Source organism: Vicugna pacos, chromosome 29 (assembly GCF_048564905.1).
Source record: "Vicugna pacos chromosome 29, VicPac4, whole genome shotgun sequence".
Taxonomy (NCBI): domain Eukaryota; kingdom Metazoa; phylum Chordata; class Mammalia; order Artiodactyla; family Camelidae; genus Vicugna; species Vicugna pacos.
Genome location: NC_133015.1, coordinates 17,311,942 through 17,324,050, shown reverse-complemented (window position 1 = coordinate 17,324,050; position 12,109 = coordinate 17,311,942). Strand labels below are relative to the sequence as shown.

At 40.2% G+C, this 12,109-nt stretch overlaps 1 protein-coding gene across 3 annotated transcripts in view; it reads left to right on the top strand.

Moving 5' to 3' along the window:
* Positions 1 to 11,883, top strand: part of ADHFE1 (alcohol dehydrogenase iron containing 1) — a 33,838-nt gene extending 21,955 nt beyond the window's left edge. The window contains exon 14 of one of the 3 annotated variants that reach the window (XM_072951888.1): positions 11,764 to 11,883. In XM_072951888.1, coding sequence (XP_072807989.1) covers positions 11,764 to 11,784 — 21 coding nt within the window. In that variant the 3' untranslated portion in view covers positions 11,785 to 11,883. Of the gene's footprint in view, positions 1 to 5,284; positions 5,346 to 7,000; positions 8,130 to 11,763 lie in introns of those variants that run through there. The other 2 variants (XM_072951887.1, XM_072951889.1) reach the window with 2 other exon arrangements.
* The last annotated feature ends 226 nt before the right edge of the window (positions 11,884 to 12,109 follow it).

The window sequence follows — 12,109 nt, the reverse complement described above, 5'->3', positions numbered from 1 at the left end:
TGCACTCTACCACTGAGCTATATCCACCCCTTGCCTTTAAATTAAGATGATTACAAAATCACTTTTTAACATATTTGGGAGACTGTGTTTTATGCATAGACATCTTTACATAAGTCTATCACTTCGAGTCCTATTTCATTTATTTATATGTTCCTAAAGAATTTAAACTGAGCAACTATCCTTTATATGGGAGAATCATAATAGACGTAAAGTTTCCCCTCTCAAGGTTCTCATGAAAAGAGTTTATTCGACATTGGACCTCTCTTCCTTTTAGGACCCGATACCCTTATGTTACAGTTCCAGAACCTAATGGGCTGACCCTGTTCATTGTAATTCACCATAAATCACAGAGTTCAGAGTCATGAGATGACACCATGCTCACTAGGCCTAGAGTGCTCACTTAGTCCTCTGTTCAAAATGGGAAAGGCAAGGATCACTTAAACATTGTAAGGATATACGGAAAAGATGAAAACTCTAATTCAAAAAGATACATGCACCTCAATGTTCATAGCTGCACTATTAACAATAGCCAAGATACAGAAAGAACCCAACTGCCCATCAACAGATGATTGGTTAAGAAAATGTGGTGTGTACACACACACACACACACACACACACACACACACACACGAATATTACTCAGCCATAAAAAAGAATGAAATAATGCCATTTGCAGCAACATGGATGGAACTAGAGATTATCATACAAAGTGAAGTAAGTCAGGGAAAGACAATTATCACTTGATATCACTTATAGTGGAATCTAAGAAAATAATATAAATGAATCTATATATAAACCAGCAATAGACTCAGAGACACAGAAAATAAACCTATCGTACAAAAGGGGGAAGAAAGGGGGAGGGATAAATTAGGAGTATGGGATTAACAGGTACAAACTACTATCCATAAAACAGACAAGCAATAAGGGTTTACTGTAAAGCACAGGGAACTATATTCAATATCTTGTAATAACCTATAATGGAAAATTATCTGTAAAAATACGTATCTTTAAAACTGAATCACTTTGCTCTACACTGGAAACTAACACAATATTGTATTCAACTATACTTCAATTAAAAAAAAACACTATGAGGATATGAGGATAAGGCACTTCTGCCCAAAGTTCCTGTATCCATCCCTGACCCTGGAGCAGAGTTGACAGCGAGAACATCCACTCACACAGCATCTTGCTCACCACCCATGGCAGTGCTTTTCCCTCAGTCCACTCCAGTTAAGCACAAGCCTCAAACTGGCTTCTTCTCCAGCGAACAAGTGCTTGAGTGCTGAAGATCTCACCACTCACTTTAGAAAATATTTGTATGGATTGGTTTCACAGCCTTATCTGTCCATATCTACCAGGTGGATCCTAGCAATGAATAAAGTAATTTAAGGCAACAGGGAGTGGTGGGGACTGTGATGAACTGGAAAGCACATGACCCATCTCATTGGGTGAGCAGCTTGTTAGCTACAGTTTATTACCACCAAGCATAAATTCAGGTCCCAGTGTTGGCAGAACTTGAGATTTTTAAAGAAAAAACAGCAACCGGATGTGTGTGTTGAACCCCCTGGTTTTTCTATGTACAAACCAAACATTCCCCATGACCCACCAGTTTCCCTGACTCAGAGTCAGGCCCAGTGAACTCAGTTGCATTCAAAAATACAAGTGAATGAGAAAAAGGGGAGTCTCAAAGTTCTAACCCATAGTCCTAACCCGTAAGTCCAAGGGACTAAATAAAAACATGACCATCACAGTTATTTTATCTAAGCCTACTAGATTTAAAGTTCCATGAAGGCAGGAGCCTGTCTGTTTTGCTCATCCATTTTCTACAGCACCTAGCGTGGGCTAGCCAACGTCTTAAATAGGCACTACCTGTAACCCTCTCCTCCTAAATCTTCTGTCCATTTGAGCTTAATAGCTGAATATGGCCACTTTTTGAGCAATTTCCTTAGACTCAGTAGGACTCAGCCAATGATAAGGAGTCATGAAAGCCTGTCCAGGGACACCAGAGACCAAGTGGTCACCACAATTTTGATGTAGCCTCTGGCTCTTATAGCATTGTTCCAGCAAAAGTGTCCATTCTTCAAGGGGTTTTCTGAAAAGTTCTTCTTGTTTAGCCCAGAAAACTATTCAGGGCTTTGTGTTGATCAGCCTCCAAGAATGGTATTCATGATTTTCAGATGAAACTGGATGACATTCTTGGCCATTTAGTTGCTGGTGGCAATGGATCTTCCAGCCATCAGCACAGACTGGTAGGTGCTGACGGTTTTAATTCTACTGTGCTCAGACTTCCACTTTCAAAAGCTGTTCCCAACAGCAAGAAATTCAGACTAACATTCAAGACCATCCACTAAAATAGCAAGTTAGTTAGGTATCACTCCGAATGCCTCAGTGCACATGTCATACTGGGAAATCACACATAACAGAACCTTAATTAGACAAAACCAATTTCTTAGTTTCACAAAAGATGCAAGGTGAATTGACTCTTTCGAATACAAGTCATGTCTAAATAGGAAGCCAGGATTTCCTCAAGCTGTACTCATAAAGCGGCCCCAATGTGTATGCTGCCTTTTTTTTTTCTCCCTTTGATCATGTTTTCATGATTAGGAGAAGACCAGTTAATTTTCATTAACTGGCACTAGTTCAACATTGAAGTCAATTTGGGATACATATATATATAGAGAGAGAGAGAGAGACAGAGGTATGGGGGAAGGGGGATATTCAAAGGAATCTTAGAAATAAGCTTGCCTGTTTTGCAGTTGAAGAACTGGCTTTTATTTAGGTGTTCGGTTTCCTTGTTTTGTTTTGTGTTTGGCAGCAGTGGACATTTTATAGGAATGCTATGGCAACTTCAGGATTTCACCGATGCAGCAGATTAATCGTCACTTATTAGTAGCGACAGGATTTAAGGTAGTGAGAGGGATATACTGGTTCCTGCAGAGAACATTGCCAGTAGGGTTACTGCATGTAGTCGACATTTGATAAAGCTTCTTTTATGTTCAGCAAGGAGGGATCGGCTTCCTCTGGAACGAACAACCAGGCCAGTATTCTCCACCAAACAGCACAGCCCAAACTGGTGGCGGCGAATAGCAGCCCTGTGTACAGGGGCTTCCAACTGCCGTGGCCAGGCTGCAGAGGGAGCAGGCAAGAATAAATTAATCTTCCAAGCTGGACTTCTGAAACCTCTGGAAAGAAACATTTACATTTCAAATCAAAACATTTCATTACCGAGGAGAGCTGTCTACCAAAATGAGCACTTCCACCCCCTGGCAGACAGGCCAGCTGAAATGTTGTTTTATGAATGTGCTCAAAGTAGTAGTCTGAATTTATTTCAGTGCCCATGTTAATCAGCTGTCCTTCAGTCTCATGTGTCTATAAATAGCACATTTTGGAACACATCTCAGTTCTGAGTTGGTAGCTTTCATATGGCATAGCTGGTATGTGCCAGGATATAACAGAAACTTTACATCCCTGCCCCCGTTTAACCCATCGTTGGGGGTTAGAAACGTGAAAGAGAATCTCTCAGCTTGGCCTGAGCTGAGAGTTCTGAACTACTTCCCCAAAGATAAGCAGGGTTGTTTTAAGGGCCTCTGAGCTCATCAGATAAGACTCTCTCCCACTGTAAACAGAATAAAGTGGCAATCTTAGACCATGGCAAAACCGAACTTCAGTTCCGGTCTCTGCCATAGACGTATACAGACATAAGTCACCACGAACATGTCTCTGCCTTGTGGTGGATTTTCAGAATTCTTTAGGGTCTCTAAAAGATGTGCTGGGACATGAAATTTTACCTTGGCTTCAACCATACTCTTTAGCATTGCCCCTCATCCTTCTCCCCTCTGTCCATTCATTCTTTTTTTTTTAATTATGGTAAAACATACCTGACATAAAATTCACTATTTTAATCATTTTTAAATGTCCAATTCAGTGCCATTAAGTACATTTACAATGTTGTGCAACCGTCACTACTATCCATGTCCAGAACTTTTTTCTAATTTATCTATTTTTATTGAAGGATAGTTGATTTATAATGTTGTGTTAGTTTCTGGTGTACAGCAAAATGATTCAGTTATTTATAATATATATGTGTATATATATATATTCTTTTTCATGATAGGTTATTACAAGATATTGGATATAGTTCCTGTGCTGTACAGTAGGTCCTTGTCATTTATCTATTTTCTATATAATAGTGTGTATGTTAATCCCAAGCTCCTAATTTATCCCTTCTCAGAACTTTTTAATCATCCCAAACGGAAGCTCTGCTCTGCTGCTAAATGGAAAACATTAAGTCCCTCTTCTCCCCTCTCCCAGCCTCTGGTAACCACTATTCTACTTTCTGTCTCTATGAATTTGCCTATCCTAGGTACTTCACGTAAGTGGAATCATGCAGTATTTGTCCCTTCGTGTCTCCATTATGTCTTCACTTAGCATAGTGTCTTCAGTGTGTCAGAATTTCATTTCTTAATACGGCTGAGTAACATTTCATCGTGCGGGTATGCCACATTTTGTTTATCCATTCATCTGCAGATGGACACTTGGCTGTTTTCACCCTTTGGCTATTGTGAATAGTGCTGTTATGAACACTGGTGTCCAAGTATCTCTTTTTGGCCCCTGCTTTCAATTCATTTGGGTATATTCCTGGGACCAGAATTGCTGGATCACAGGATAAGTCTATCTTTAACTTTTTCACGAAGTGCGAAACTATTTTCCACAGTAGCTGCACCGTTTTATACATTCCCATCAATGATGCACAAGGCTCCCAGTTTCTCCACATCTTCACCAACATTTGTTATTTTCCACTTTTTTGGCAGCCGATGTAATAGGTGTGAAGTGGTAACTCGTGGTTTTAACTTGCATTTTCCTAATGACTGAGGATATTGAGCATCTTTTCATGTGCTTATTGGCTATTTACATATCTTCTTTGAAGAAATATCTGTTCAAGTCCTTTACCTACTTTTGAGTTGAATTGGTTGGGTTGTTTGTTATTTAGTTGTAGCAATTATTTATAGATTCTTGATAGTGTCCTTTGATGCTTAAAAGTTTTTACTTGTGATGATGTCCAATTTATCTGGGTTTTTTTCTTTTGTTGCCTGTGTTTTAGTGTCATATCCAAGAAATCATTGCCAAATCCGCAGTCATGAATATTTTCCCATTTTCTTCTAAGAGTTTTCAGGCTTTAGCTCTTACATGTAGTTCTTTACATTTAGGTGCATTTAAAGTTAATTTTTGTATACATCCTTCCTTCTTTTCATTCTTCCTTTTACCCCACAAATACTTATTGAAGTCTTACACTATACCATGAATTGTCTGGGATACAGTGAAGAAGATAAAGCCCCTCCCCACCCTTGTGGAGTTTACATTCTGCTGAGGAAGACAGGCAATGGACAGCTAATCCAATGTATAAATCAGTACAAATGAAATTATTTCAGATAGTGATTAGTGATTAGTGGTATGGAGGAAACCTGGGTGATGAGACAGTGATTCCACGTGGGACAGTGTGGTGGGCACTCCAGTGAGGGTGGTCACAGGCGGCCTCTGATCGGTGGTGGAGCAACCAGGGGAAGAGCTGGGAGCAGCACTGCAGGCATGGGGGCAGGCCCGGGTGAAGATGAGCATCTTCTCGGGACTGGGGACGGTGGGTGTAACTGACATGATCGAAGGGAGAAGAGTCAGCGCTGGGTGAGAAGCAGGACCAGGTCCAGCTAGGGTGAGAGGACGTGGTTTTGTTCTAACTGCAGTGGGCAGGTTTCAGAGAGCACTAAGCCGAAGATGGTACGACCACGTTTGTGAAGGGGAAGACTCGCTCTGGCGGCCGTGGGGAGAATGACCTCTAGGGGGCGAGAGTGCAGCAAAAGTGGAAACAAAACTCGAAGCGGCCTTTCAAGTCGGGCAGGGGTGGATGGTGACGAAGACGGGTGGTGTAGGAACGGGAGGTGAGAAGTGGTCAGATTTGGGATTTATTTTGCAGGTGGATTGAACTTGTAGGAAAGGGAAGGAGGAACCAAGGATGACTCCTAGGTTTTTGCCTGAGTGAATGGGTGTCATTTCTGAGAGAAGGAAAAATGGGAGTCCTAGTCCTACCTTGTACGTGTGAATTTTGAGATGCCAGCATCTCCCTCCCATCATTTTTATTAATCCAGCCAATAACTGGTGAGCACCTGCATCTTGCGTGTCAAGCACTCTTGGGCGCTGGGCGCGGCTCTGCCCCGAGCTTCCCTCTTCTACCACAATGCTTGAACACAGGGGCTTGTCATAAAAAAAAGAACAAAGAAACCTACAAAAATGGGACCAAAACACTGGCGCATTTTTTAATTTCATTTAGGCCCAGAAATTTGGGACTACATTTTCGTATCTTTTAATCCCCTGTCCCAGAGGGATTAAGGAGCCACTGACAGGAGTGTAGACAGCAGTAGGATGTGCTGGTGTCTTTGCCAACTCCACTCAGTAATCATCAGAGAAATTCAGGAAATCACTGAATTCTTTTGGGAAGATAGAGATAAAACCTTAGGTAATATTAAAAAAAAAAAAAGAGTCACTTGTGGCCCATAGCCTGAAAGCTAATGTTCTAGTGAAAGTCTTTTTGAATATACCTCAAATCCAAGTTACAAAATACACAGTCTTTGAAGTCAAGGGTGACCAGATGTTTTCCTTGGCAGCACATGCTGCTCTCTGTGCACGGAGAACCTGGCAGAGGTGGCTGACCGACACTGCTGGAGGTGTCTTTCCCGAGCTTGGCTGGGTTCTGTACATTTGAGCAGAAGGCTGTTCTCAGGACCTAAGGCAAGAGTAATGCCTTTTGAAAACTTGCGGGAAAGAGGCATCACTTGATAAACTTCTGAGCTGAGGATCAGCTTGGTACGAAGCAAACAAGAAATAGGATTTTTGAAAATATGACTATTATCTAGTCACTGTTTCTCATGACCAAGTCCATTTACACACCTAGTTGCTTTTACGAACTGTCTCTTGACAGCCCTGAGTAACTCTCTGTTCACTGTTTCAGGAAAGGGTCACCAAGCTTGCACCACGCCCTCAGTCAGAAGAAGATCTGTCTGTTCTGTTTGAAGCGTCAATGAAACTGTACTAATTTTCATTTTCATGGAAGGAATTACCATTGGCCATCGTAGTTCTGAAAACAGAAGCTGATCTAGCAAGAAATGTGTCTTTTCATGTCCACATATAACTTAACCTGTTACCAGTTTGAATGTGACGTGAATTTATCCTGCAGAAGATTCCTTGATGCTCCAAGTCCAGCTACTTCCATAAAATAGGCTGGACAAATGCCCAGTATGTGGGACCCTCAGCTTGACTTCACAGAACCTGCCCCAAACCTGTGGACTGCCCCTGTTCCATGTATCAAAAGAGCAAAAACTCAGTATCCATCAAAAATGTTAATGCATATATCCTATGTCCAATAATCAATCCTTTGTCTAGAAATTTATCCTGCATGAATACTAGCACAAGTGTGTAAAGAAATATGGCAAGGACATTTCTGGCAGCACAGTTTCTAATAATGTAAAATTTGAAAGAATTTAAGTATTCATTAATAGTATATAGATAAGTAAATCATGGTGTATTAAATAATGGAATTCTATTGAGCTACTAATAAGAATGAAGTAAACCTATTAGAAATACGTCCATGATAAACTGCTAAGTAGGGAAAAAGTAAGTTGTAGGACAGTTATATATTAGTACTCTCATTTTTACTTTTCAAATTATATATAAAGATATGTCAATATCTACATAGAAAGGTTACACATCAAAATATTAACAATTTGGAGGCTAGATAATGAAAAGAAAATGTTCACTTTATATTATATACTTTCACTTTTTATTTTACAAACATCTGCATTGTTTAGATTTGTTACAATAAGCACATATTTTCTAATTTTTAAAAGGGGAAGAGAAAAGAAAGATATCACTTTGCTGTTTTAGGGCAGATTCATCTTATTTTATAAAAATACTAGTAACTAATATTAAAAAGGCAAAAACAAATCCAAAGGGCTAGAATATTACAGGTGGACCCTCTGGTGAATAAATTGTTCTTCTGAGAAAAACACAAATATCCTACATGGTAATTCCCTCTTTGGAAAATGGTTCTGGTGCTCAGAATAAATGAATTCAAAACCAGGCCACGTTGTGGTTTACAGACTTCAGGACGCAAGTCAAGCCTGAGTAGCCTGATCGTCTGCCTCCAGTCATGTCCCGCCTACAGAAACTGTCCACGGCTGAGTTTTCCTCACAATGGTGACCACACTGGGGTTTGCCTGCTCAAGCTTTGGCAGTCTGGATCTCCGTGTACTTGCAGATTTATTCGTATTTTAAATTGGATTAAAGTGTCAATCAAATAAGTATGTAATTACAACAGGGTGGTTGTTTTGTTTTTTTTTAATAGATGAGTCGGGCATTACCATGCCATTCAGCCCTCCCAGGCCCACTTTATCTCTATAAACATCTTCATTCCCTTGGGATTTAAAAAATAACATTTAAATATTGTTTATTTGGAGTTTCCTATTACAAACATAAAATATGTTCAGTACCAAAAACTAGTAATACAAAGAGAAACACAAGAAAATATTTGTTCATATTATACCATCCAAAGATAGCCACTGTTAAAAAAAACCCAAATTTTAAAATATATGTTCTCCCAGTAACTTTGTATGCATATATATAGATAATTATATGTGTACTTTTTTTTTTTTTACTTAGAAACGGTATCATGAAGGTATAGTTTTAGTTCCTACAGAACGTTCAAATTTTTTATGCCAACTGCCCAAAAAGGCAAGCACGAGACAGTTCCAAAAGAATTTCAGCCATACCTCGCAGGCTATATCTAGCTAAAATTCCCTCCAGCTTTTTAGGAGAATCTGAGAAAGAAGCTTTGTGAAAAAGGCAGAGAACAGCTAAACCCTCTGCCCATCTGAGATCCTTCAGGAAACTTAAGTAAAAGTTGTTAGTGAAGGTTTCAAAAATACATTTGGCACAGCAAAAACATATGTCCCCCACCCCCTCCCCAAAGAAAGTTCAGGTAAATTCTAGACATCTTATAATATGTTCTGCACGATGATGTGGCACCCTTAGGACAACAGAAGAGCAGACGTCCAGGAGGTGGGGAGGGTATAGCGCAAGTGTAGAGTGCGTGCTTACCATGTATGTTGTCCTGTCCCCAGTACTCCTCTGAAAATAGAGAAAGAAGTAAACCTAATTACCTCCTCTGACAAAAAAAAAAAAAAAAAAGACTAGAAGTCCAGGGCCCTGGGCTCCACTCCAGTCCCTTGGTCTGTCTAAGTCTTATTTTATTCAATCAAGGCCTCTTCTAGCTTGAAAATACTATGACTAGATTTTATGTGCTACCTTGTCCTTAATGGGAGGTTTTGAGTTTAGGAAATTCAATGTAAAATAATTTGAGATATGAAAATGCATTCTCTGTCTCTCTTAAATGTTCGATGCCATTTCTACCAGTAACCAGCTGTCTCAGTGTGACTCACCAGGAGTGTTTGGTATTCATACTGATGATGACTCTGTAAAGGAAGGATTTAAAGGTCAGGCATGAAGAAACAGATTTAGGAAGCCTCCGTGTTCCTTATCCTAATATTCTTCATTTTGGTCCCTACAATTTAAGAATATGGAAAAGATGTATTCCTTGATTCACCAGCTATTAAAAGAGTGTGACATAGGAGATTATGCCCATTTCTGTAAACCAAACACTCATGATTCACTGAGTGCATTTTTCCTAAGTCAAATTCTATTTATCTATTCATTTCCTTAAAAGATCAAAAAGTTCTTAGGGGGGGTCATAGCTGCATTTATATGGATTAATTTACTTGCTAAGGAAACAAAAATTAAAAGAATAGTATTCAAAAGTTTGTATAATATCACTTTCATAAAATGATCATATGTGGTGACATTTTCACTTCATATACATCATCCCTACTTTATTTCTTGATACAAAATTGGTTTCAAGCTGGCCACATTTCTCGGGTTTTTGTCAGTCGCCACAATAAGTAGCTGCTGTGTTGCACTCCTGTGTCCCCGGTGCACAGGGAGCGCTGTACTGGGCTTGGCATTGTTTGCATAGCTGTGGACACAGCCGTGGGGTGTTTTCTAGTGGTCAGTGAGGCAAGTCTGCTCTCATAAAATAGAGACAAGTACAGTATCCAAATAGGGAGTGCAAAAAATTGCTTTCCTGGCCTTTTAACCCTGAGAAAGATTAATGGTTGTTTGGATTAGAAACTGTACCCTAATGAGGGACTGTTGCCTCCGGGGAGTGGGAACGAGAAAGGGGACTGTTCACCTCCAGGTCAACACAGCACAGGCGGCCGTGTCTCTGATGACCAGCAACCCCAAGCCAAAACAGCTGCCCAGGCTCCTCCGTTCAATGCCTGGTCCTCCGGGAGCTGGTGAGGAGGCCAGGCCACACGCCACCATCACCGTCACAATGGCCTATGGAAGGCAGTCTCCAGGGGCAAGCCACGCTTTGAATGAGCAGCAATTGGTTCCTGAAGCCCTAGGTGGAATTACTGACAGCTGGGGGTGGGAGGGTCTAGTTTCTCACACTATTATTCCACTGTCTTCCCAGTCACCCAACAACTCTCAGAATAAATGGGTACCCCACCCCATCCCACCCCACCCTACAAACTGCAGTAACTGTTTGTAATGTTGTCCCATGTGAAATCCCTCATGAAACTGTGTGCAGGACAGCTAACTTTAAAGTAACTCCATTTCATTCTTTCCGGCTTTAAATACTGGCTTTTTTATTTGAGAGCTTTTAATTGGTTTTCTAACTTATAAAATTGGAAACTGATTAAAATAATCATGAGAGAAAAGGGAAAAAAATTATCATCATGCCATTACCCAAACACAGCTGTTATCATTTGCTGTATTTCCTTTTCATCTTTTTCCTTTGGGTGGTGAAATCTTCAGCTCTTTTCCCTTGAGGCATGACATTTTAAGTATTTTCTATGTTGCCACATAATCTTCATAACCATTATTTTAAAAGGTTACACAATAGTTTATTGAGTAGGAATTTAATAACTTATTCTTATTATAGGGCACCAAAACTGCTTCCAAATTTTCACTCCTGCCAACACCATAGCAATGAAGAAATGAATAATGCGTCTGTCCTTTCTCATATTCTAAATTAACCTCTGAGGTTAATTAATCCCCAAATGGAATTTTTACATTAACGTATGGACCTTTTCTTGGCTCCTGGCTCTTATTGTCAGATTATATATACCTCACTATTGTTTTCAATATTGATTCCACTTTCCTTCAATCTTAGTTCTCTTCAAAATAAATACTAGCACAGAACAAGAAATGAAACAAAGTTCACACGGTTGGATCAGACTAGAGTATTTGTATAGACTTGCAAAAATCAACTGTGGTTTTTCTTTTATGTCAGTATATCTTAACAGTTCACATGAACAGATTAAAGTTCTCAAAATCATGAAACTTACTTTAGTGTTGTATTATAACCCCTTAAGTGAAGCTGTAAATCACCAAGGCTACTTTTTGGTCACTTACATTTTTTTTTCCCCTTCTAAGCCTATGGGCCTGTGTTTTTACATTCATGGGCCTCAGTTTTGCGAGCCAAGATAAAAAACCAAGAGACCAACATATAAATGTCCTTTTCTATAATGCTGTTCTAGAGTCATCTGGGCCTAGGAGTGAAAAGACTGCGGAACAGGGAGGGAGGTAAGCACCACCAAGGAACCACCTACCAGCATTCCTTCCAAGGGTCTAAGGTGCTCCTCCTCTGCTTTGCAGGTGTGCGCATTGGTCCTGTGATGTCTTTGGCAACATTACTGGGGACCAGTGTGAGCTTTGTACCAAACATGGCATGAGAGGAAAGAATGTGTGTAAAGCAACCTACACATAAACGAGGAGATGTCAAAATAATACCAGCAGGCTGAGTGAACACCTGAGTAAGGACGGGCTACTTTTCTTTCATTTTTTATGTCTCATTTAACTGCTGTATGCTCAGCACATAGCTCAGTACCTTGACGAAGTAGGTTCCCAAAGGAGGAGGAAGGGGAACATGGATTTGGGAGGAGAAGAACTGGGTTTTGCAGGCAGAGACAGGTTTTTTTGTTTTTTGGGGGCGGGGGGGCTG